The 26,682-nt window shown below is 42.8% G+C and overlaps 2 protein-coding genes across 7 annotated transcripts in view; one reads left to right on the top strand and one right to left on the bottom strand.

Annotated features, from left to right (window-relative positions):
• mars1 (methionyl-tRNA synthetase 1) overlaps positions 1–20,452 on the top strand; it is a 56,623-nt gene extending 36,171 nt beyond the window's left edge. For 2 of the 3 annotated variants that reach the window (XM_020045118.3, XM_020045117.3), the window contains exons 14-23: positions 1,192–1,309; positions 1,471–1,684; positions 1,800–1,931; positions 2,212–2,316; positions 5,723–5,918; positions 6,238–6,309; positions 17,444–17,473; positions 17,859–17,981; positions 18,299–18,544; positions 19,814–20,452. In XM_020045118.3, coding sequence (XP_019900677.2) covers positions 1,192–1,309; positions 1,471–1,684; positions 1,800–1,931; positions 2,212–2,316; positions 5,723–5,918; positions 6,238–6,309; positions 17,444–17,473; positions 17,859–17,981; positions 18,299–18,544; positions 19,814–19,963 — 1,386 coding nt within the window. In that variant the 3' untranslated portion in view covers positions 19,964–20,452. The remainder of the gene's footprint in view (positions 1–1,191; positions 1,310–1,470; positions 1,685–1,799; positions 1,932–2,211; positions 2,317–5,722; positions 5,919–6,237; positions 6,310–17,443; positions 17,474–17,858; positions 17,982–18,298; positions 18,545–19,813) is intronic. The other variant, XM_020045119.2, reaches the window with a different exon arrangement.
• Positions 20,453–20,632: 180 nt separating this feature from the next.
• ddit3 (DNA-damage-inducible transcript 3) lies at positions 20,633–26,261 on the bottom strand. 4 transcript variants are annotated; one of them, XM_010900944.3, is made up of 4 exons: positions 26,102–26,261; positions 24,635–24,699; positions 23,859–24,132; positions 20,633–23,518 (listed from the first exon to the last, which is right to left on the bottom strand). In XM_010900944.3, exons 3-4 carry the CDS (start codon positions 24,012–24,014, stop codon positions 22,724–22,726), a joined length of 951 nt encoding a protein of 316 aa, XP_010899246.1. In that variant the 5' UTR covers positions 24,015–24,132; positions 24,635–24,699; positions 26,102–26,261; the 3' UTR covers positions 20,633–22,723. The 4 variants fall into 4 exon arrangements, with proteins under 4 accessions (XP_010899246.1, XP_010899245.1, XP_034143302.1 ...); XM_010900943.3 differs by having other exon boundaries at positions 23,859–24,088; XM_034287411.1 differs by lacking the exon at positions 26,102–26,261 and adding an exon at positions 24,845–25,332 and having other exon boundaries at positions 23,859–24,088.
• Between the last annotated feature and the right edge of the window lie 421 nt (positions 26,262–26,682).

Raw genomic sequence — 26,682 nt, 5'->3', positions numbered from 1 at the left:
AGCGTTTATACCGGTAGTAGCCTACTGTACACAAGGCAGCGTTTATACCGGTAGTAGCCTACTGTAAACAAGGCAGCGCTAATACCGGTAGTAGCCTACTGTAAACAAGGCAGCGCTTATACCGGTAGTAGCGAGGAAGCACGCGTGAGCAGTAACTTTGGTTTTAATACATTGCAGACTGCAAAAATAGTTAGAAAGCTTGGTAGGCTGCTTCTGTTTGGCTTGACATTACTATTTTGACCAGTGTAATGAATGCCAGGTAACATCTCTCACGGGGATGGTGAGTTGATTTCAACACCAGTGCATAGGTCCAAACCGAGAGGAGTTTGGGGAAAATACGATTGCTTGAAAAACGAGTCTGGTCCTATGCACTGACACTGAAATTAACCTATTTCAATGCAAGGACTCCTGGGACAGACCCACAAAGACACGTTGTTCTTGTCTGATAAAACCATTATCTGGACGGCAAACAGCAGAACAGCTTGTTTTGCTTTGTTGCACGCTTTCAGTCACTCTTGTCCAATCAGAAGTCTTCCATGTTTTCAAGCTCGCTTGGAACCTCGACAGGGCAGGTACAAAAAAAGTGGTACCAGGTACTATCCTAACTTTTGGCCAATGGAAAAGTGGTGTGAATCAAATGGAAAACAATCGTACCACAGACAACAATGAGCATCCAACATGTTTAATCGACACACTGACTCAGGTTTTCTGGTCTGATTTCACTTCTCAAATAGTTAGAATAAGGCAATCATGGATGAATCTGGGAAGGTTTAGCAGGAACATGTTTTCTATTTCTGGTATTTTGTTCCTACCTCTCTTGATTTTTTTATTTATTGTTTCATCAAACAGTGGCTTAAAGCATTAATCAAATTGGTTTTATTAAAACACATAGGGTGTACATTTATATGGGGGGGGGGTGTTTTATACTTTGACTCCAGAGATCAGAGATTTTGGTAGATGAAAAGTAAATTGTAGTCTGGCACAGCCCTACTCTCTCCATCTTGTCTCGCCAGTTGCTCTCTCACTTTAATTTGCACTTCTCTCTGAATTAGCAACACCTATGTGGAGAAGTGCATTCCACCTATCGCCATGCAATACCTTTGAACTACCAATACGTCCAGACTTGTGGTCCCCCTTTTGCCACTAGAGGGATTAATCTGACCGCATGTCATTGCTGTGTTTGAACACCAGGTGGAGCTGTATAACTTCATGGCCAAAGACAATGTTCCCTTCCATAGTGTTGTCTTCCCCTGTTCTCTGCTGGGAGCCCAAGACAACTACTCACTGGTCAACCACCTGGTGGCTACAGGTAACACACACTAATTTAATATATCACAAGCAATTTAGTTACAATAAAAGCAAATATAGTTGTTAATATTTAGTCTATTAAACGATCCAGGTAACAGTTGCAACATTGCCACATCGCCAATTATAACTTAACAAGGACTGCTGACGTTTTTTGTCTCTCAGAGTACCTGAACTACGAGGACACCAAGTTCTCAAAGAGTCGTGGGGTAGGTGTGTTCGGAGACATGGCCAAGGACACAGGCATCCCTTCTGATGTGTGGCGATTCTACCTGCTCTACCTGCGTCCAGAGGGGCAGGATTCAGCCTTCTCTTGGGCTGACATGGCCATCAAGAACAACTCTGAGCTGCTGAATAACCTTGGCAACTTTATCAACCGGTCTGTGGAAACGGGCCTTTAAAGAGAAAAAAATATATATATATAATCAAATTTCTCTTCCACTGATTGCGTTTTACCTCCCTCCACATCAGTCTCTCTTTTTTCTCTCTTTTAGAGCTGGTATGTTTGTCAGTAAGTTCTTTGAGAACTGTGTGCCTGCTATGGACCTTCAGCCAGAGGACAAGAGGCTGTTGGCCCTGGTGGGATGGGAGCTGAAGCAGTACATCAGCCTCATGGACAAAGTCAAGTAAGTCAACAGATTACACACGCAAAACACACTACCAAGTAATACGTCTTATCAGCATGTTACTATGCAATTATTAGCTTTTTATCCTAAAAAGTTCATTTGATAAGCATTACCTCTTTTCTGGAGGAAAAAAAAGAAGATTTTAGTGCACACCATAACAGGTCTGCACTACAGGGTTCAACAAGCTAATGAAATGGTTGAGGTTTATGTTTTGGTAAAAACATCAATGTCACTCCTTTCTGAACTACTTACTCAGAACTTTGTTCTGTCCCCTCATCAGGATCCGGGACAGCCTAAAGTGTATCCTCAACATCTCTCGCCTTGGCAACCAATACATCCAGGTCAACGAACCCTGGAAGAAGATAAAAGGGGGAGACACAGACAGGTTTGTCAATAATATATCTGACTATTATTCAAGCCATTACTGTTGAGATTGAGAGCAAGATAAGATGCACAGGATGGGATAATTTGGCACCTGGTTAGTATTTTTTCTCTTGCATTTTAACAAGAAGTAAGATTGTAAAGTTACCCACCATCAAATACAGTGGGGAGAACAAGTATTTGATACACTGCAGATTTTGCAGGTTTTCCCTCTTACAAATCATGTAGAAGTCTGTCATTTTTATCATAGGTACTCTTCAACTGTGAGTGACTGAATCTAAAACAAAAATCCAGGAAATCACATTGTATGATTTTTAAGTAATTAATTAGCATTTTATTGTATGACATAAGTATTTTGATACATCAGAAAAGCAGATTTTAATATTTGGTATAGAAACCTTTGTTTTCAATTACAGAGATCATACTACGTTTCCTGTAGTTCTTGACTAGGTTTGCACACACTGCAGCAGGGATTTTGTCCCACTCCTCCATACAGACCTTCTCCAGATCCATCAGGTTTCGGGGCTGTCGCTGGGCAATACGGACTTTCAGCTCCCTCCAAAGATTTTCTATTGGGTTCAGGTCTGGAGACTGGCTAGGCCACTCCAGGACCTTGAGATGCTTCTTACGAAGCCACTCCTTAGTTACCCTGGCTGTGTGTTTCGGGTCGTTGTTATCCTGGAAGACCCAGCCACAATCCATTTTCAATGCTCTTACTGAGGGAAGCAGGTGCAGAAAAGCATCCCCAAAGAATGATGGTTTCCACCTCCATGCTTCATGGTTGGGTGGTGTTCTTGGGGTTGTACTCATCCTTCTTCTTCTTCCAAACATGACGAGTGGAGTTTAGACCAAAAAGCTCTATTTTTGTCTCATCAGACCACATGACCTTCTACCATTCCTCCTCTGGATCATCCAGATGGTCATTGGCAAGCTTCAGATGCTGGCTTGAGCAGGGGGACCTTGCGTGCATTGCAGGATTTTAATCCATGACGGCGTAATGTGTTACTCATGGTTTTCATTGAGTCTGTGGTCCCAACTCTCTTCAGGTCATTGACCAGGTCCTGCCATGTAGTTCTGGGCTGATCCCTCACCTTCCTCATGATCATTGATGCCCCTCAAGGTGAGATCTTGCATGGAGCCCCAGACCGAGGGAGATTGACCGTCATCTTGAACTTCTTCCATTTTCTTATAATTGTGCCAACAGTTGTTGCCTTCTCACCAAGCTGCTTGCCTATTGTCCTGTAGCCCATCCCAGCCTTGTGCAGGTCTACAATTTTATCCCTGATGTCCTTATACAGCTCTCTGGTCTTGGCCATTGTGGAGAGGTTGGAGTCTGTTTGATTGAGTGTGGAGACAGGTGTCTTTTATACAGGTAATGAGTTCAAACAGGTGCAGTTTATACAGGTAATGAGTGGAGAACAGGAGGGCTTTTAAAGAAAAACAGGTCTGTGAGAGCCAGAATTCTTACTGGTTGGTAGGTGATCAAATACTTATGTCATGCAATTTAATGCTAATTTATTATTTAAAAATCATTCAATGTGATTTTCTGGATTTTTGTTTTAGATTCCATCTTTCACAGTTGAGATTGTACGTATGATAAAAATTACAGACTTCTACATGCTTTGTAAGTAGGAAAACCTGCAAAATCGGCAGTGTATCAAATACTTGTTCTCCCCACTGTATCATCAACAAACTTGCTATAGTCTCGGCCTTGAAATATATTTTGACTAGCACTGGGCAAAGTTGCTTGCATTTTAGCATATTAACGCAGTAGTTTTCAATGTTAGATTTTCCCTGATTCATATAATATTATGCCAAGCTAGTGGACATGTAAATAAAATGTGCCATTCGCCTGATTGATGGTTAGGCTCTCATCTATACATGTTAGCACTACAGCGAAAAATATTATCCTTTTCTCGCAACTACTTGCTAGTTACTAGTGATTAGTTATGGATATTTTAGTCGAACAGGAGTCACAAGCCCATCACTAGTATGATCAAGACCTATGATATAATTCTTCTTGGGAGATTTTTTAAAATTGAAAATCAGTTCTGATGTTTCAATTTAATTTGGTTTGATTGTGTAAATCTAATTAAGCAGAATGAAGAAAGGTTTAGGGAGCATGTGTGAAAGTGTATATGGCAGAAAAAAAAATATTATTACTATGTACCTTGTTCTATCAGTATGAATGATATGAGAAAATTGAGACACAGTGATTATGTTTTCAGTTTCGTTTGGGCAACAGGTCAGAAGTCTTGTTGCACTGATTGCAAGTTGCGGTCTTTTGCCCTTGTTTTGTGGTCTGTGTGGACACCTGTTTTCTCTAAGGAGCCAGATCTGTGTATGGCGGCTCAGTAACAATGCCATGCTCACTGAGTGTCTCTCTCTCTCATACTTCACACTTTAACAGGTTCACCTGGAGGTCCAGAACATACTGAGTTCAGAATTTTGTGTTTGTGGCATTTCTGTGTGCAAGTCTGGCCATTCCCCTCTAAATTCTTTCATTAAAACATGGTGTTTTGCCCACATAATTACCACTCTGTGGATGTATTTTGTTTATCTGACAATAGTCTGTGAACTCTAGAGACTGTGGTGTAGTCTAAAAATCCCAGGAGGTCAGCTATTTCTGAGATGCTGGAATCATCATGTCAGTAACGAACTTGAAACCACAGTCTTCTCCATTCTGTCGTTTGGTTGAACTACCACAGAACCTTCTCACCTTCTCTGCATGGTTTATATATTAAGTTACAGCTTCACGATTGCTGTCTGGTTATATGTACTAACGAGATGGTGTACCTAAGGAAGTATTTTGGTGCCTAAACAGAGTTTTGGCTCCAAAATAATACCTACAAGTTCTGATTTTCAGACTTTCATCAAATTAAAAAACGTATTAGAAATGCATGTACAATCTGGTTGTAATGGACATAGAGCCATTTGTTAGGGAATCCAGCCAATTCTGGAAAATCGTAAAAACCCTGAAGAACTGTTCATCCACCTCACTTCCACAACAGATTATTTTGGACTCTTGACACATTTCTGATATTGTTTGTCATAGTCTGAGAACCCTTTAGGGGCCTTTTGGCAAACTTCAATCAGGCAGTCATGCGCCTGTCACATAGGAATGGCTTCCGTTTGGCCACCGTGACCTTAAGGCCTGATTGGGAGTGTGGCAGAGGTGCACTCTCAGTTTGGCTGGGCAGTCTGCTCTGGGAAAAGGGTTGGTGGATGCAAATGTCTTCCATTTTAAAATGCCACCGTGTTCTTGCATTCCAAATATCTTATAAATACCTTTTTATTGTTCACTGTGATTGCTTTTCTTAATGTGTGTGTATTTTATATCCACATTTTTGCATGTGTTTAATATTACAGAAATTAGGCAAGAGTTAATGTTGCCACTTTTCCCCTGCCAGGCAAAGAGCGGGCACAGTGACGGGAGTGTCGGTGAACATAGCATGCCTCCTTTCTGTCATGCTCCTGCCATACATGCCAACCGTCTGCCAGACAATCCGCGAACAGCTCAACGCCCCGCCCACCGTCACTGCCACCATGCTGCAGGGCACTGGGAACTTCGTCTGCTGTCTGCCAGCTGGACATCACATTGGCGTGGTGAGAAGAGGCACCGGCAAAGGGAAGCGTCATTGGCACATATCTGAATCTGTTTGATTCTAACATTGTATTCTTTAAGAGGGACAGCTTCTCTTTGCTATATGATGTTGTCTTGGAGCCGTTTGGGTGTTTTAAACATTAGTGCTTTCTATATATTTCAATTAATGACATTTAAAACATGTGGTGTGTTTTTTTTATATATAGAAGATGTTATTTTCAGATTATCATGTGGTGTCTCTGAATGCCAATGTAGGATTGGGCTCTATAAAGATGTCTCTGTTTACACAATCTCCGGTTTCTTCTGTTACCTTGTCCTCAGGTCAGCCCTTTGTTCCAGAAACTAGAGGCAGATCAGATTGAGGATCTGAAGAAGAGGTTCGGAGGCCAACAGGTCAGTACAATGGTTGTAAGGGTAAAGGTCAAAAGGTGAAATAAATAAGGAACCAATAGTTAAAGAAGCATTCAGTTGATGCAAAATAAAGTGCTTATTATACACTTCTTATTGTACAAAACTAATAAGTGGTTGGCATTAAACCTAGTGCAGATATTCTCAAAATGTGTTGTGCCAAGGACCAGTGAAGCATGGTATTCCTCTGGGGACCACTTGCATAAAAATATATTAACCATTATTATTTAATTTTTTTAACATTACAATTTCTCTGATTTCTATTACCCTAATCATTTGAGTATTTTTAACAAAGTCATAACATCATCCATTTTCTGTTTTTGAAACACATTGGGTCTTTAAAGCATTATACTTAAATAAAGCGCAGACCATTTTAGAGGTAGGTAAGACAAATTGAAATCAGTGAGTTTGAGTTCTGTGGTTTGTAGTGACTGAAATGCATCAAAATGGTATTGGGATCAATCCATCAAATGTATTTATAAAGCCCTCTTTACAACAGCAGTTGTCACAAAGTGCTTTACAGAGACACCCGGCCTTAAACCCCAAAGAGAAAACAACAGTAGTGTTGAATTTCAGTGGCTAGGAAAAACTCCCTAAGAAGGCCGATATGTTTGAAGAAACCTAGAGAGGACCCAGGCTCAGAGGGGTGATCAGTCCTCTTCTGCCGTGTGAACATATTAACAGTACAAATTGTAATAATTAATAAATGCATGTGGGCTGAGTCCAGAATCTATTTAAACTTAGTCCAGGTCAGAAGCATGACCAGATGTACAAGGTCAGGGACAACACGGGGGAGGGGGAGGTGTCAGCATAGTGGCAGCTGAAATCGTCAGGTATCGTCTTGATCTGCAACACAACCAGGAGGACTCTGGACAGGGACAGCGACAGGTTTTTCAAGCCTGTTACTCCGCAGGTGTGGGCCAGGACCTCATGTCCTCCTAAGTTTAAAACGCCAGGAGACAGGGTACATTTTGAAAATGCATTCCTTATATCTACAAGGATTTATATTGGAGAAGGAGAACTGACCCTACTCCCCCAGCACAATAATATAGCAGCGTAAGACCTTGGGGCTTAGACAGGGGGGTCCAGTGACACTGTTGCCCTGTCTGGGGGAGGCCCCGGACAGGGCCCAACGGGCAGGAAATCAATCCACCCCATTGCAAACACCCTGAATGAGGGCCGAGTATTGCCAGCATATTCATAACAATGTCAGGGAAGATAATCAGGTGATAAGTGGGTGTTGAAAAAAGACGCATTGTTTTCAGTTCCAATATTTAAACATTCCCTTCTAATGGGTCTTACACAGCTTGTGGGTGTCATAAAGGGTAACAGAACAGACACGTCTCAGAGTTAGTAGGTCAAACCGATCCAATACTAGAGTAAATTAGTGAAATAGAAAGCGCTTTATATGTGCTAACTACCAAATACTGAACATTCTGGTTTAGTAGCATAATTACAGTTCAATGAAGGAAACATCAATGCAATTAATAGGAATCTTTCTTCAGGTATACTGCTGTTCAAATGTTTGTGGTCACTTGTCCTTGTTTTTTAAAGAAAATCTATTTTGTTATCAATTAAAATAACATCAAATTGCTTAAGTCTGAAAACAGGTTAAAAAAAAAACAGGTAAATAATCTCTAAATAGTTTTCTGCTCATCAGTTCAGAATTCCGACAACGAAATAATGTAATATACGCCTATGTAGGAAAAGTCATGGAAGGAGGAGGGTGTAGCTTTCAAAATGGCAGTTCTATTTTAATTACAAACTCAAATTCCAATTGGACTAGGCATTTGGCGGTTATAGTGTTAATATCTTCAAGCCACATTGGGGAAATCTCAAACATGTGGTTCATGCATGTCAACCAAAGATTGTGCATGACCTGGAGGCATTTTGCCAAGACATTTTGCCAAAGACGTGTTTTGCCTGTTCACTCATGTTTTCTTTTCAAATGGTACATATATTGACAATTCTCCGGGGGTATGCAACATTTTGAGCACAACTGTGCATAGGCATACAGAGGCCCGTTATCAGCAACCATCACCTGTGTTCCAATGGCACATTGTGTTTGGTAATACAAGTTTATCATTTTAAAAGGCTAATTGATCATTAGAAAACCCTTTTGCAATTGTGTTAGCGTCACTGAAAATGTTGGTTCTGATTAAAGAATCAAGAAAACTAGCCTTCTTTAGACAAGTTCAGAAACTTCAGCATTTTTGGGTTTGATTACTGGCTCAAAATGGCCAGAAACAAAAAACTTTCTTCTGAAACTTGACATTCAATTCTTGTTCTGAGAAATGAAGGCTATTCCATGTGAGAAATTGCCAAGAAACTGAAGATCTCATACGCTGTTCTGTGTAGTACTCCCTTCACAGAACAGCGCAAACGGGCTCCAACCAGAACAGAAAGAGGAGTGACCATTAATTGAATCCCCACGCCGGCAAAGTAATCAATTCCGTCCTTTATCAAGAACGTTAACCCTGATTGCCCCTTTTAATTATTCTGCATAAGAGATTCTGCTGAATGACTACTGTGTAGAAAAACAGTATGTGAACAATGACACCTGAGGCCCTTTGACACTTTAACATACAGTACAGACCAAAAGTTAGGACACACCTTCTCATTCAATGAGTTTTCTTTATTTTCATGACTATTTACATTGTAGATTCTCACTGAAGGCATCAAAACTATGAATGAGCACATGTGGAATTATGTACTTAACAAAAAAGTGTGAAATAATTTGAAAACATTATATATTCTTATATTCTAGTTTCTTCAAAGTAACCACCCTTTGCTCTGATTACTGCTTTGCACACTCTTGGCATTCTCTTGATGAGCTTCAAGAGGTAGTCACCTGAAATGGTTTTCCAATAGTCTTGAAGGAGTTCCCAGAGATACTTAGGACTTGTTGGCCCTTTTGCCTTCACTCTGCGGTCCAGCTCACCCCAAACCATCTCGACTGGGTTCAGGTCCGGTGACTGTGGAGGCCAGGTCATCTGGCGCAGCACTCCATCACTCTCCTTCTTGGTCAAATAGCCCTTACACAGCCTGGAAGTGTGTTTGGGGTCAGTGTCCTGTTGAAAAATAAATGATGGTCCAACTAAACGCAAATCGGATGGGATGGCATGTCGCTACAGGATGCTGTGGTAGCCATGCTGGTTCAGTATGCCTTCAATTTTGAATAAATCCCCAACAGTGTCACCAGCAAAGCACCATCACACCTCCTCCTCCATGCTTCACGGTGGGAACCAGGCATGTAGAATCCATCCGTTCACCTTTTCTGCGTCGCACAAAGACACGGCGGTTGGAACCAAATATCTCAAATTTGGACTCATCAGACCAAAGCACAGATTTCCACTGGTCTAATGTCCATTCCTTGTGTTTCTTGGCCCAAACAAATCTCTTCTGCTTGTTGCTGTGAAAACATCTTACGTCTTATATTTAAGATTCCTCAAAGTAGCCACCCTTTGCTTTTTTGATAGCGCTGCAAACCCTTGGTGTTCTCTCAATGAGCTTCATGGGATAGTCACCTGAAGTGGTTTTCACTTCACAGGTGTGCCTTGTCAGGGTTTATTAGTGGAATTGTTTCCCTTATTAATGGGGTTGGGACTATCAGTTGTGTTGTGCAGAAGTCAGGTTGACACACAGCCGACAGCCCTATTGGACAATTGTTACAATTCATATAATGGCTAGAACCAATCAGCTTAGTAAAGAGAAACGAGTGGCCATCATAACGGAAAATTGCCAAAACTTTGAATGTGTCCCCAAGTGCATTCGCAAAAACCATCAAGCGCTACAACGAAACTGGCTCACATGAGGACTGCCCCAGGAAAGGAAGACCAAGAGTCACCTCAGCTGCTGAGGATAAGTTCATCCGAGTCACCAGCAACAGAAATCCCAGGTTAACAGCAGCTCAGATTAGAGACCAGCTGAATGCCACACAGAGTTCTAGCAGCAGACACATCTCTAGAACAACTGTTAAGAGGAGACTGCATGAATCAGGTCTTCATGGTCAAGTAGCTGCTAGGAAACCACTGCTAAGGAGAGGCAACAAGCAGAAGAGATTTGAGACTTTGAAACCATTTATGCAAAAAGAATATACTGAAATGCAATTTCCTTATGCAGAAAAGGTTAATACGACCCTACTTTTACCATCACATAGAATGAATAAAGTTATAATCTACACAGACCAGGTCATCCCACCAAATTCAGGCCAAACGCTAATTCAGTTGAAAGATTTTCATAGAAGTCCCTCAGAACCCCAGGGCAACATCAAGGGATCTAGATTAGATTAGATTCAACTTTATTGTCATTGAACAGTACAAGTACAGAACAATGAAATGCATTTAGCATCTAAGTACAAACAGAAGAGAGCAGAAAATGATTTACAAGCATTAAATATATGTATTTTACAAGTGGAATGTATAGATGTGCAATGAAGGCAAATGCAGTACAAATGGTAATACTAAATGTGCAATTAAGGCAAATAGAGGAGGGCAGAAAGTGTTAGGTATAGTGTATGTTACAGGTGGGATAATAGTTGGCAATTCTAAATGTAATTGTAGATGTGCAATCAAGGCAAATTGAAGGAGTAAGGTAGCATGTGCAACCCGGATGCAGAGATGGCAGCAATGAAGTCCCCAAGGTAGACATGCGTATGTAACAACTGTAAAAATGCAAACATGATGGTAGTACTAAATGTGCAAAGAGGCAAATTGAATGTGGCAGGTGCATGCACAACTGAAATGCAGGGATAGTAGCTCCTGAGGTAGACACATACCTGTAAGAACTGAAAACGTTAATTATTAGACTTTGCAAAGCAGTGTCAGAGTAGTACAAAGGGAGTAGTACAACAAGGTCCAAGGTCCAGACACACGCTCCACCTCAGTGCCATCGACGAGAACTGGGGCGTAACTGCAGCCTGTAGACTTCCTGTAATCCACAATGGCGCTTGACCTCCTCCCTGTAGATTGACTTGTCATTGTCACTGATCAGGCCTATAACCGTGGTGTCATCTGCGAACTTGAAATGGGAGTTGGAACCATGTACAGGAATGCAGTCATGGGTGAAGAGGGAGTACAGGAGGGGGCTCAGAACACAGTTTTGTGGAACACCAGTGTTCAGGATCAGGGTGGAGGAGGTTAAATTGTCTAACCTGACAGACTGGATTTAAATCTAGTTGCAGAGAGAGGGGCTGATCCCTCGGTCATACAGGCCTTTCTTGCCACAGTCGATGTTCAAAGGCATGGGTCAGTTGTCTTAAAAGGATCGTCGTAGATTATAATAACGATTGGGAACTCAGGATGGCAACGTCCTGTGGCTTCATATCACATTATATATTTGGGTGAAATAACACAACTTGAGTTGTTCTTGAAGACTTGAGTTGTTTTTGAAAGTTGTTCTTGTTCTTTTCACAAGCCAATATGCAGCTCTGTCACAGTCTGGAATGAGCATTATTAGCATTGTCCAAATTCATGAATTGAAACTGTGCGTCCTCCCGTGGGCTCACCACCCACAGGAGGGACCATAAGGGGCCGGTGCGAAGAGGATCGGGCAGCAGTCGAAGGCAGGGGCCTAGACAACCCGATCTCTGGACACGGAAACTAGCTCTAGGGACGTGGAATGTCACCTCGCTGGCGGGGAAGGAGCCTGAGCTAGTGCGTGAGGTTGAGAGGTTCCGATTAGAGGTAGTCGGGATCACCTCTACGCACGGCTTGGGCTCTGGAACCACACTCCTTGAGAGAGGATGGACTCTTCACCACTCTGGAGTTGCCCATGGTGAGAGGCGGCGGGCTGGTGTGGGTTTGCTTATAGCTCCCCAGCTCTGCCGCCATGTGTTGGAGTTTACCCCGGTGAACGAGAGGGTCGTTTCCCTGCGCCTACGGGTCGGGGATAGGTCTCTCACTGTTGTTTGTGCCTACGGGCCGAACGGCAGTGCAGAGTACCCGACCTTCTTGGAGTCTCTGGGAGGGGTGCTGGAAAGTGCTCCGACTGGGGACTCTATTGTTCTACTGGGGGACTTCAACGCCCACGTGGGCAGCGACAGTGACACCTGGAGGGGCGTGATTGGGAGGAACGGCCCCCCTGATCTGAACCCGAGTGGTGTTCAGTTATTGGACTTCTGTGCTAGTCACAGTTTGTCCATAACGAACACCATGTTCAAGCATAAGGGTGTCCATCAGTGCACGTGGCACCAGGACACCCTAGGCCGCAGGTCGATGATCGACTTTGTTGTCGTCTCATCTGACCTGCGGCCGTATGTCTTGGACACTCGGGTGAAGAGAGGGGCGGAGCTGTCAACTGATCACCACCTGGTGGTGAGTTGGATCCGATGGCGGGGGAGAAAGCTGGACAGACTCGGCAGGCCCAAGCGTACTGTAAGGGTCTGCTGGGAACGTCTGGCCAAGTCTCCTGTCAGAGAGATCTTTAACTCCCACCTCCGGCAGAGCTTCGACTGGATCCCGAGGGAGGTTGGAGATATTGAGTCCGAGTGGACCATGTTCTCCACCGCCATTGTCGAAGCGGCCGCTCGGAGCTGTGGCCGTAAGGTCTCCGGTGCCTGTCGAGGCGGCAATCCCCGAACCCGGTGGTGGACACCGGAAGTAAGGGATGCCGTCAAGCTGAAGAAGGAGTCCTATCAGGCCTGGTTGGCTTGTGGGACTCCTGACGCAGCTGACGGGTACCGACAGGCCAAGCGGGCTGCAGCCCGGGTGGTTGTGGAGGCAAAAACTCGGGCCTGGGAGGAGTTCGGTGAGGCCATGGAGAAGGACTATCGGCTGGCCTCGAAGAGATTCTGGCAAACCATCCGGCGCCTCAGGAGAGGGAAACAGTGCCCTACCAACGCTGTTTACAGTAGAGGTGGGCAGCTGTTGACCTCAACTGAGGATGTCGTCGGGCGGTGGAAGGAATACTTCGAGGATCTCCTCAATCCCGCTGTCACTTCTTCCATTGAGGAAGCAGAGGATGAGGGCTCAGAGGTGGACTCGTCCATCACCCGGGCTGAAGTCACTGAGGTGGTCAAGAAACTCCTCGGTGGCAAGGCACCGGGGGTGGATGAGATCCGCCCTGAGTACCTCAAGTCTCTGGATGTTGTGGGGCTTTCTTGGTTGACACGCCTGTGCAACATCGCGTGGCGGTCGGGGACAGTGCCTCTGGGATGGCAGACCGGGGTGGTGGTCCCTCTTTTTAAGAAGGGGGACCGGAGGGTGTGTTCCAACTATAGGGGGATCACACTTCTCAGCCTCCCCGGGAAAGTCTATGCCAGGGTACTGGAGAGGAGAATACGGCCGATAGTAGAACCTCGGATTCAGGAGGAACAGTGTGGTTTTCGTCCGGGCCGTGGAACACTGGACCAGCTCTATACCCTCTACGGGGTGTTGGAGGGTTCATGGGAGTTTGCCCAACCAATCCACATGTGTTTTGTGGATTTGGAGAAGGCATTCAACTGTGTCCCTCGCGGCATCTTGTGGAGGGTGCTTGGGGAATATGGGGTCCTGGGTCCTTTGCTAAGGGCTGTCAGGTCCCTGTACAACCGAAGCAGGAGCTTGGTCCGCATTGCCGGCAGTAAGTCAGACTTGTTCCCAGTGCATGTTGGACTCCGGCAGGGCTGCCCTTTGTCACCGGTTCTGTTCGTAATTTTTATGGACAGAATTTCTAGGCGCAGCCAGGGGCCGGAGGGTGTCAGGTTTGGGGACCACACAATTTCGTCTCTGCTTTTTGCAGATGATGTTGTCGTGTTGGCCCCTTCTAACCAGGACCTTCAGCATGCGCTGGGACGGTTTGCAGCCGAGTGTGAAGCGGTGGGGATGAAAATCAGTACCTCCAAATCCGAGGCCATGGTCCTCAGTCGGAAAAGGGTGGCTTGCCCGCTTCAGGTTGGTGGAGAGTGCCTGCCTCAAGTGGAGGAGTTTAAGTATCTAGGGGTCTTGTTCATGAGTGAGGGAAGGATGGAGCGGGAGATTGACAGACGGATCGGTGCAGCTTCTGCAGTAATGCAGTCGATGTATCGGTCTGTCGTGGTGAAGAAAGAGCTGAGCCGCAAGGCGAAGCTCTCGATTTACCAGTCAATCTACGTTCCTACTCTCACCTATGGTCATGAGCTTTGGGTCATGACCGAAAGGACAAGATCCCGGATACAGGCGGCCGAAATGAGCTTTCTCTGCAGGGTGGCCGGGCGATCCCTTAGAGATAGGGTGAGAAGCTCGGTCACCCGGGAGGAGCTCAGAGTAGAGCCGCTGCTCCTCCACATCGAGAGGGGTCAGCTGAGGTGGCTTGGGCATCTTTTTCGGATGCCTCCGGAACGCCTTCCTGGGAAGGTGTTCCGGTCCCGTCCCACCGGGAGGAGACCCCGGGGAAGACCTAGGACACGCTGGAGGGACTATGTCTCCCGGCTGGCCTGGGAACGCCTCGGTGTCCCCCCGGAAGAGCTAGAGGAAGTGTCTGGGGAGAGGGAAGTCTGGGCATCCCTGCTTAGACTGCTGCCCCCGCGACCCGGCCCCGGATAAGCGGAAGAAGATGGTATGGTATGGTATGGTAAACTGTGCGTCCGGAGCAACCAAAGCTGCACTGCAAGCAGTAATCTGCTCCAAAATACTTCCAACTAAGACTAGTGATGTTGTTTACCTCAACAAGTGACAACAAGTGACCTACAAAAACAATGGCAAAGAGCAGCTGGGGTGAAGTGCTCATCGAGGACTGTACGAAACAGGCTCCTAGGGGCAGGGCTGAAGTCGTGCAAAGCTGGAAAAAAGCCATTCATCAATGAGAAGCAAAGAAGAGCCAGGATGAAGTTTGCAAAAGACCATAAGGATTGGACGGTTGAGGAATGGAGGAAAGTCTTCTCTGACTAGTCAGCTTTGCCCAACACCTGGTCGTCTAACGGAGAAGACGCATGAATCAAGCCAAGTAAAAGGTTATCCTGGAAGAACACCTGCTTTCTTCTGCTCTGACAATGTTCCCCAACTCGGAGAATTGTTTTTTCCAGCAGGAGAATGCTCCATGCCACACAGCCAGGTCAATCAAGGTGTGGATGGAGGACCACCAGATCAAGACCCTGTCATGGCCAGCCCAATCTCCAGACCTGAACCCCATTGAAAACCTCTGGAATTTGATCAAGAGGAAGATGGATGGTCACAAGCCATCAAAAACAAAGCCGAGCTACCAGGAGTGGCATAATGTCACCCAACAGCAATGTGACAGACTGGTGGAGTGCATGCCAAGACACATGAAAGCTGTGATTAAAAATCACGGTTATTCTACCAAAGATTGATTTCTGAACTCTTCCTAAGTTCAAATATTAGTATTTTGTTGTTAAAATTAGTTTTCTTTGAATTATTTGAGTTCTGAAAACAATGCATATTCTTTTGGTTATTTTGACCAGTTGTTATTTCTACAAATATATACTTTAAATGACAGTATTTTTTGGGGGAATTTGAGTAATGTTGTCAGTAGTTTATAGAATAAAACAAAAATGTACATTTTACTGAAATACACCTATGAATAGTAAAGCCAGAGAAACTAAATAATTTTGCAGTGGTCTCTTATTTTTTTTTTATGTACCATTTGTAAAGAAACCATGAGTGAGTAGTCAAAACACATGTTTTATTTCTTATGGGATTCATATTCAACTGTAGGTTATTACAGAATTGCACAATCATAAAACAAAACATGGCAACAAAGAAAATATTTACTGACCCCTTTTCAAAAGTCTGCATACCCTTAGTTCTTAATGCTGTGTTTTGCCCCCTTTAGCATCAATGACAGCATACCATCTTTTGTAACAGTTGTCTATGAGGCCCCGAATTCCCATTCGCCTTGGCAAAATGCCTCCAGGTCATGCAAGTTTTTGCTCGTCTTGCATGAACTGCACGTTTGAGATCTTCCCAGAGTGGCTTGATGATATTAAGGTCAGGAGACTGTGATGGCCACTCCAGAACCTTCACCTTTTTCTGCTGTAACCACTGGAGGGCAAACTTGGCCTTGTGCTTAGGCCAAGTTAAATATTAAATATATATGTTCAAATTGTGATTTCAATAAGATTTTGATTAATCATGCTGCCCTACTCTTCAGCTGCACTTCTTATATTGCCCTTGGAATAATGATTTTAAAAAATACCGTACACCCATAGCTGCCAGAATCAGATGCCAACAAAGACAAGCCCAATTACCAGTGCACTCTTTCTCTCAGTGTGCTCACACAAAATCCGCACATTCCAAGTAGTGCGAAGTAGATCTGCTGCTTGAATGACACACAGAGGACCCAGAACATTTGCTTTTTTCTACTCAACTATATCTTATTTTTAGGGCTTGATTGGAATTGCATGATCAGATTTACAGATGAATAGATTAGGAGATTTTTTTAAAAATTTTATTCTAACTAATTTGTTTAAAATATATATAGAAATTATTTGCGATCCGGGTCTATTCATAAAAGATCTGGAACTCCCAGGCGCTACCCATTACTGAATTTAGTGTTGTTTTTTTCGTTTGTTTCCACTTGCAATGCAGCTTTTGTTTCTCGGGACGCACACCTTGAATTTATTAATTTGGACAATGCTAATAATGTCCAACTCCAGACTGGGATAGATCTTGTCGTAAAAAATGACTCAATGGGTGTTCAAGAACAACTTCACCAAAATATGAATCTAGGACAAACTATCTCTTTAAAAATACTGCACAAATGTGACCTACATTGGATATCAGGAGGAAATAGGTGAATTGAGTTTGCTTTCTAACCAACCCTCCCCAATTTTCCGCTTTACATGTGTGATAGTCTTTTACTTACAGTTTTGGTTGTCCAGCTTACAAATGCTGTAAAAAAATAATAATTATATATATATATATAAAAGAGACAATAAGAATTTATATGGGAAAATCAGTTAGTGAACATTGTAGAATTTTAGCAACCAATAGTGAAACACTATCATTTCACTATTACTACTAATTTATTCATTTATTACTACCGGTTTATTAATTTATTCATGATACATTTTCTGATACTACCATACAAACATTCCATATATTGCTCCTCTAAGCCTCTCATCAATATCCAGTGGTGAAGACATTTTGTTTTTATATAATTGAGTGCCCTTTATCTAAACCCTGTCCTCAATCCCTCCTTCCAGACTGAGGAAGAAGAAACCATATGGAATAAGGTATCACATGCTTTGTAGAGAATAATATTAGTGCCAAACTCATTGAACAAATGATTGAATTCAAATTTAATTTCACTGGGCAGTTATATCTCTCCACAAAGGTGTTGCACAAGTGTTGCCAAAATATGTACTTTAACTCCAGCTATCATTTTCATTTTTATCTGATTATAAAAGAAAAAGAAAAATCAGATAAAAGGAAAAAAGTTCTGGGTGTGTTTTAATTTCATTCACATTTTGAGTGTGTTCTCCTAACATAAGTGTTATAATTTGTGATTTATTAATGGACTAACTAGTGTAGGTAGTGATATGCTTTAGTTGGAATAGCTCGCCATGATTGTTGGAGAGAAATGGCTTATTAAATATTAAAATCATCTTTACATTCCAGCCAAAAGCATCCACCCAGGCGGATGTCGTCACACAGCCCGCCACGACCTCAGCTGGTCAGACTGTGAAAAACGGAGCAGACCCTGAGAGGGCCAAGGAGCTAACACTCGCCGTGGCAGGCCAGGTAAGACTGATGGGTGTAGGGAGAATGGATAAAACAACTAAAGTCTGTTACGTCAGAGGCATCCAACCCTCTCCTCAAGGACTTCTCATACCAACACACTTGATAAGACGTGACAGCCAATCATCAGGCCCTTGATTAGTGAATTGTGTGCTACAACACTATGGAGAGTCAGGGGGTCCCGGAGAAAACTTTATCCATATTCATGTATGAATATCCCGATCAAAAAATCTGTGTATATAGATTGAAATAAATATATACATACATATAGTGTATAGATATATTCTACTTGGCCGTTAATCCGCCCGTTTCCTCACCAGGGCGAGAAGGTCCGAGCGCTGAAGGGGCAGAAGGCAGAGAAGGCTGTGATAGCTGTGGAGGTGGACAAACTACTGGACCTGAAGAAGCAGTTAGCCCTGGCTGAGGGGAAGAACCAAGAACCTGACCAAACAAAGGGCACAAAGAACACACAGCACGCCCCAAGCCCAGCCACTACTGCTCAGGCTGTGATAAACAAAGCAGATCCTGAGAGAGCCAAAGAGCTAACGCTGGCTGTGGCTGAACAGGTAAGATGGGGCGCAGAGGCAGAAAATTAGTGATGCATTTACAATTTAAATATGAAATATGTCTCTCTTAAGCAAAATACACACTTCATATTTTCATGTTCCGAAGTATTTTATTTAATCACTTGATCATACATGTACAGTCATTAGTACATGAATGTATGCAGGTAAAATCTGCTTCAATAAAAATTATTCCCAATCCCTGAATTGATACATTAACATGATTTTCACATTAAATACCTTATTATTATGGCATCGAGGACATCAAATGTGTAATGGACACTTTCCCAGCTTTTAACCTCCCAATCACATGCAAAACCACAATGTTTCTTATCCACAGATGCCAAACAGTTAATGATGGACTCTTGAGATGCTAAGTTTTCATCATAGGTTGACACTTTGATATTAGAACCACCGACTGTCTAAATTGTGTCAGTGTGCCCATTGGTGGTGTCAAGAATGTGGTTCCTCAAGTTCCTCTTAACAGTACAACGTTCCTCCGTAGCCTCTGTAATAACTTCAGTCCTGTGTAATTCACTTGGTAAGAGCATGGTGCTAGTGACTTCCAGGGTTGTTGGTTTTATTCCCATAGGGGGCAGAATGAAAATATTTCTGTACTAACTAACGTATGTCGCTCTGGATAACAGCGTCTGCTAAATGACTTAAATGTCAAGTGTAAGTACAACTGATTCAACCTGCCAACCTTAACCATCAAGCCCTCCATGGGTTCATGCCAGGTGTGTTTATCTGGGGCAGCCCCAAAAATGTGGGCGGAAGGTGAAGTAAACAAGCAACGCAGTAGGAAACTACTGAAATCTGCTACCAGCTAACTTGAACCCACTCTCATACCTGACCCTGCAGAGAGGTCTGCCCCTTTTACAGACTAAGTGAAGGGGCATTTCAGTTATTCATTTACGTATTGGTCATGACGAGCATAGCTTTAAGGACGAATGTGCCTTGCTAGTAAATGATTTACCCCTTCATAAAACCAATGCTCTCGGTCCAGTTTCTTCCCCTGCCTTGTTTCTGTGTCATCAAGGTAATAGTTTATTAGCTAGAAATGGGAACAGACTCCATTTGTGTTTTATTTATATATATATATAGGAAAAGGTAGTTAATGATTTCAGCCTACTGGTTAACTATTTTATCCTACTAGTTAATGACTTAGCCTGCTGTGTCTGATATTAGCCTTCTAGTCAATGATTTAGGTTTTTAATTGAAAATAACTAAGCCCAAAACCACCTCTTCTATTCATTCTTTTTTCCTCACCAGGGCGAGAAGGTGCGGATGCTGAAGGGTCAGAAGGCGGAGAAGGCTGCTATAACCACGGAGGTGGACAAACTACTGGACCTGAAGAAACAGCTAGCCCTGGCTGAGGGCAAGAACCCTGAACCAACCCTTACCAAAGGCAAAAAGAAGTGATCTGACCTGAGAAAGGGAAGGAAGTTAAGGGAACTACATTGAATAATTACTGTAATGAAGAATGGGATCAACATTTACATAATGAAAGAAACATGAATATCAATGACTGGATGGGAAGAGATTATGGTACACTGGTATAAAAAATATTTACTCTATAGTGACAGATCAATGGATTTATCAGTAGGGATCAGAAAGCAAGAACAGCTACAGAATATTGTCTGAATATTTCTACTCAGACTAGCAAGTTCTAGTAGCCTGGTGGAAAGCAGAGTGAATGCTGTGGCGTTCGCCATTCTGCTTTACCACACCACGAAAATGGTAAAGCAGCAATTAGGGTGGTACTGCCCCAGGCTACTCCGAACAGGTCAGTTTTTGATCAGTGTCAGGTTTGAAATCATGTGTAATGAAATAATATTGTTCTCAAAATTTAATGATTTTTCATATTCCCTATACCCATTTATTCAAATAAATACAATTTGTTACAAGTAACGTTTGTTTGGAGCATTCTGTTTCTTTTGGAAAATGAAATTAGAAAAAACTTGTGCAAAGCTGCAATAGTTTTACTTTCTATGTTTAAAAGCATTAATTGATATCGTAATGCATCAAACAACTTTCTATCGACCATAAACTGACTGGGGGAAGTTAAAGAAATATTTCAAGACACAAAACTAGTTTTAATGATTTATTTGCAAATTTGAGTTTACGATAGTTAAGTTACTAACAAAGCAAATACAATGCTTAATGTAATAAATGATCAACATGCATGTACGTTTCCTCTAGTTCCGCCACTAACTGATACACGTTTAACAAACTGCCAAATGAATATGGGTACAGTCATTGATGTATAGATAAATGTATAACTGGGTATAATACAGGATTATATAAAATATATATGTATCAGGGTAGAGCTCTACATTGTAAATATTCCTGCCAGAAAATTCAATACATTTGATAGAAAAGATCAGCGCAGAAAGAACTGAGTCCTATGCGTAAAACTATGCATATGGAAACACACACACACACACACACTAAGGCTGCAGCGGGTTATATAAAAGTAGAAATTGAAAAACTTCCAATCATCATTCTCACACCTTACTCTGAGTACAGACTGGCAAACTTTCCTGAGGTCCACAAGAAATACTCTCTATTGGCCTCTGTTAAGCTCCTTAGGATTCATCTTTAAAGGTGGGCAGATAAGGGATAGCCTGGGACCCAACCTGATTGTGCAGTGTTTCACAGGAAACAGCCCAGAACTCAGTCTGGTTGAGCCGGGTTCACATACATAATGGGATGACCATGAAATGCTCTTTCCTTTTTGAAGTCGAACCCTTCATTTATTTTTTTAATTACTATCTTAGTAATGTGGAGTAAAAAATCTATAGTTCCATATTGTGATATTATTTTAGAATATATATTGTATATTTTTGACTCTTACCAATATTTCTGCTCTAGTTGGCTGTACAAGATAAAAATGGATGTTGGAAACAGAAATCACAATACACAGAACAGAATTGCAATATGCTTACATGAAATCGCAAGACAACAATCGTGAGACGTTTAGAAACATGGAATTGCAATACATTCAGAATCACAATACATAAGGCACCTTAGTATTGTGATATTGTATTGTGAGGTCAAGTAGTTGGTCATGATTGCTGGGGAGAATTTTGTGCAATTTTCTATAATTTTGAAATCTATACCGACCCCTGATGAATTAATCGGATAAACCTACTTATCCTTACATCCTACAAATCATTACGCTGAATTAACGAGGTGGAAAAATCCCAGTCCGATTTGCGGTCGGTAGGGCAGGTAGCGTGATTTTATTTTCAGTGTTTAGCAACAGAAAAACAAGTTTCTTTCCATTCAATACCAAATGAAAATGGACTACACAATGTCCATGTCCACAATGTTATGGGCGATGATTAAAAATGGTCATTGATCAACGCTTCCAATCGCTTCTCAAATTTTGGAATTGACAGGTATGCACTGAATTAATTGAATCAAACTCATCATACACATTTTTCACAGACAGGTTCACTAGGCCGGATAAGTGGGAATAAAACATTTATAACGACGATGACGGAAAAGGCTCTTAAAACTGGAAAATCCAGCAAGTCCTTGTTTCTTTCCATTTGACGCTTAATGAACGCCACCCATAAAATGCTTGGGATTGGTGTTAACTGCAAACAGTCTTCAGATACGTGCTTCCAATCATTCCTGAAAATTTTCATTTTTCATCGACTCGATATGTTAACTACATATATCTAATCATCCTCCTGACATCATACTGAACCCATACTGAACCCACGTGTCTGAATGAGCTGAATTCCCCATTCACGCACAGCTTCTGGTGGGCGTACCGTGAACAGTAATTATCTAGTTCAAAGATGCTTCCTGACATTCAGCCCTACTTGTATACAGTACTCCAACCTCTTAACAGAGGCATTTGCACAATCTTTCTCATTTGCTACATTTGCCGCAATACTGCAGTTGCCACAGTTCAATCGCTCTCTGGTTTCCCTCGACTTTGCTATTTCATCGCTTTCTTTCGACCTTCTTCCTCTCTTGTAGTGGTTTAAATCACTTATCAATTGAGTTCCTTCTCGAAACAAGCACGCATCTTTTGTCTTTCTAAGTCCGTCTGAAATAGCATTTTATGGTCACCCCGGTAATCCCCCTTTGCTGCAGACCTACTGTTCTAAATGTTTATGCTTTCTGTCCTACCTAGTTTCCACATCTCCCCTGTTATTTATATCCTCACTTCCTGGTGTTGACTAGTCTCTCTATCAGGGCTTTGCGTGTCCTCTGCACCTCCTCACCAAGACGATCAATCTCCGCTTTCAACCTCTCATTCTGATCGGTCAGCTCTTGCACCTTCCTCTCATTCTCCTGTTCCCTCTCCCTCCTGCTCTTCTTGGCGGACGACGAAGAGGAGGATGAGCGCGAGCCGGAGGAGGGGAAGGACGGCGAGTGGCCCCTTTTGCGCTTGCCTTGCCGGGGCGAGGAGAACGCAACGCTGGTGGGTGAGGAGACAGGGGAAGAAGGGGGTGAAAAGTTGAGCGAGGGGGAAGGAGAGGTGGAAGAGGAGCAAGAGGCAGAGTCTGGGACGCAGGGGTGTTCCTCCCCCTCGCTGGCGGAGGGAGAGGCAGGCGGTCGGACTTCGTCGGAGTGAGGATGGTGGTAGTGGTAGCCACCGCTAACCCCCATCCCAGCTGTCTCCACACCCAGCCCTCCCTCGCTGAGCAGCTCAAAGAACTCTGGGGGCAGAAGGTCTCCACCTCCCGAACCTCCTCCATCCCTCCCTCTCTCCCCGTCCCCCGGCCTCTCTGTCTTCTCCTCGGCCGGACTCAGACAAGAGGAGTTGGAGGAAGATGTAGAGGAGGACATGGAGGAGTTGTGGTGAGGCAGATGGGTAGGAGGCTCCTCCAGGACAGTCACCCTCTGGACACCCTCGCCTGAGCCCCATGTCTGCCCTCCAAACCCCACTCCAGCTCCGTCGGTCAGCCACGTCAAGGAGCAGCTCTCCAGAACGTCCAGGAACTCTGGCTCTTTCTATGAAGAGAAAAAGACAAGAAACAACAGGAAGAAGACAGAGTTGGAAGAAAGAAAGAAAGGAAAGGAAAAGAAGATTGAAAAACAAACAGAAGAGGGAGAGAAATTGAACATGACACGTTAGGGAGAGGTAATGTCAAAGACGCTTCTTACATCCGCCCTGTTGAAAGAGTTGCGTCATGAAGGCAAGAAGACGAAAGGAGAGCAGACGAACTGTGGTGTAACAAGCATTGGATGAAAAGACAAAACACATCAAGGAGACTGTCAATCAGCCAGTCACCATTACATCGATTAAAACCATTAAAAATATATATACATATACACAAAAATCACAACTAACCTCTGAGCAAGGAGGGGCGCGAGGCAATTTGGCCCCGCCCGAGTCTGATCCCAGTATATCCTGCAGGTCCTCATACCACGCCTCCAACTCTGCACCACATAGCGGCCCCACTCCGGGGGGGTACGGAGGGGGCAGGTGAAGCCACTCGGCAGTCATCGTTCTGGTCTCTTCCCTCCGTCAATCAGTCGCACAGATAGTCTTCCACAGCCACACGCTGGTACACACTGGACCTGGACAGGCGGCGGCGAAATATGGAGTCGGCTTTAACATCATACTGAGGGAGGAGGGTTCGGGTTTTAAGAATGATGAAATAATTAATTTAATATTGGGTATGAACAGTCAACGGTACAGTAGGCTAGACATCGGGATCGACGTGCCAGTGTCCGAGGGGAAAGCAAGATGGGACAGCGATGTAATACAACCAACTATGTTACCTCAAGTCACCTCTTAAAATCAATTGTTGAAGAAACAGAAGTAATTAAGTAATATTACTAATTTATATAGTGTGAAACGTTCACTTTTAATGAAATTGTAAACGAGTGACACTTGGTGGAGAAATAGGTGTACTGCATTCATCAACTGATGATAATGGGATACAATGGCCAGTAACTATTTGTAGTAATGCCTTCATTTGAAGCTTGTTAACTTCAAATCTTGAAAAATCCATTTATATAATATAAATATGATGAGGTTAACTTGACATCCATAGACAAAACATTCAAACACTCAGTAAAAGCCATACAAATCTCAAGAACAAATAAGGAAATGCAATTCACCCTTTCAAAGTGTCTTATAATCAAGTCTGGCAATTGGGTGTCGGTGATAATTTGTCCCAACAAGTCTAGAAAGAAAGAATTCATTAGATTAATTATTGCCAATTACTCCAACACACACACATATATATAAATAATACAGTGTCAAATTGTAAAAGAGTTGTTAAGAACATACATTTATATTAAAAAGAGATAAAAGCTGTTGTACTCAACTTGATAAGCAACCTGGCAACCATATATTGCAAATAAAAGAGGTTGAAAAGCTGGGCCTGTAAAATGATTTTACATGACGAGTAACTTGATCCAATAATGACTGATTCAATCATTTGCAAACTACTGTATTATGGCTTCACATGTTCTGAGTATGAATATTTTCTGAGAAAAATCACAACAAAATCAGGTCATTGATTTTCTCATGTAAACAAAGACACTACAAGAGCTCTAGGACGCCCCCAGTCTGTCAAGCTATACAACGAAAAATATTTCTAAAACATTCGTCTCTAAGCGTTGAGTTTGTTTTGCATTATCTCATGAAAAGACAAATCGGCATCCAGCCCTCCAACGAGAAAAAAAAATTGTTTTCATGAAAATGTAGGTTTATCCTTGATGTTCAGTAGTTAAATTAGGGTTAAACTTTGAACCCTCTTGCCGAACACAGGAAATACCTGGCTGTCTGACCACAATGCAGCTGGCCGGGCAAAGCAGGTAGGCAAAAGTCAATAAATGCAGCCCAACAAAACATTCCGAAATGCTTGTATGAGGAATATCTATATTTCTATAGTCTATTCTCTCACTACTACTACCGTTATTTATGTTACTGTAGGTTAAATGCTTTTTCTGGATGTGGTTAAATGAGCACGCTCTCCATCCAGCCAAGCCAAGGCATTACGTCATGGAATCAAAGTATGGGACGAGCGAAACAAAAGCCAGGGTGAAAACGGACACCTCCAATAAGACTGGGACAGGAACAAAGCCTCTCTAGTTTACAGGAAGATTAATTCAACACAAAACAGCAACTTGTCAATACAACCACTTCACTTTAAGCGTCTATCATAATAACACATACGATCTGGACACATGATATCCTCTTATTTATAAAAGCGTTTTTATTATTACAGTAAATTAGCAGTTGATAAAACAGAAGCAAAAGTTTATGTAAGCGTTTGACAGCCCAGCTGTCACTTGGATGTCAAACGTCTGAGAGTTCGGTGGAGAGAACCAAACTTGGGTCAAAGTCAAATAGGCAGATAAATGCCACCCTGAATCTTGTTTAAAAATATAACAAATGTCAATTATAATTGAACTCACCAACTGCTCTCCTAAAACGGACATGGGAAACTTGCCAAAACATTCACATTCCTCCTTTCTAAACGAGATTGCCATAGACGATCAGCTGCCAACTTAAAATAGAACTCCTAAAGTCTCTAAAGCACATTCAACTACTGTAATAATTGTATAAAATGCACTTACCCTTTTCCTTTTATTATTTCGCTTTCTCGTCTGTCTTGGATTCGGAGTATGAATGTATTTTAGTTGAGATTGGTGATAGCTCATGTTAACCATTGTTCAGCTTAGGATACTGAATGTGAATTTTCGGAAACTCCCGGTGATCTTTATATAGGTGGACGCCAACCGAACACTGTAGGAAGGGTTTTTGCACAACCGAACAGACCATAAGCTGATGATGAAATTACTGACGTCCAGATGGTCCAATCATAATATACACGCTGCATTATTTTGCTTGGTGACATCCAATGCGTAAATCTCGTCTCCAGTAAAGGCGGGTTCTAAATAGACTTTGCTGGTTGTCTCCATCTGGGTAGTTTGTGTGACATGAAGATGTGATGCAGTCATAAGACGGTCAGGACGAATTTGGGGCGTAAGGGAGTCACATGAAAGGAATGATGCAATGCTTGGCAACCAATTTCTAGTCGGAGATAAGACCGGGAAAACCAGCGCATGTTTTATTTAACAGGCTCTCTCTGGCTCTAACAAAAATCTAAAAATACACTTATGCAAGAATATTTTAGAATGTCTAAGCAAAGTTTTTT

Source organism: Esox lucius, chromosome 17 (assembly GCF_011004845.1).
Source record: "Esox lucius isolate fEsoLuc1 chromosome 17, fEsoLuc1.pri, whole genome shotgun sequence".
Classification (NCBI taxonomy): domain Eukaryota; kingdom Metazoa; phylum Chordata; class Actinopteri; order Esociformes; family Esocidae; genus Esox; species Esox lucius.
The sequence above is the reverse complement of the archived record's forward strand: the minus strand, read 5'-3'. Positions and strand labels throughout refer to the sequence as shown.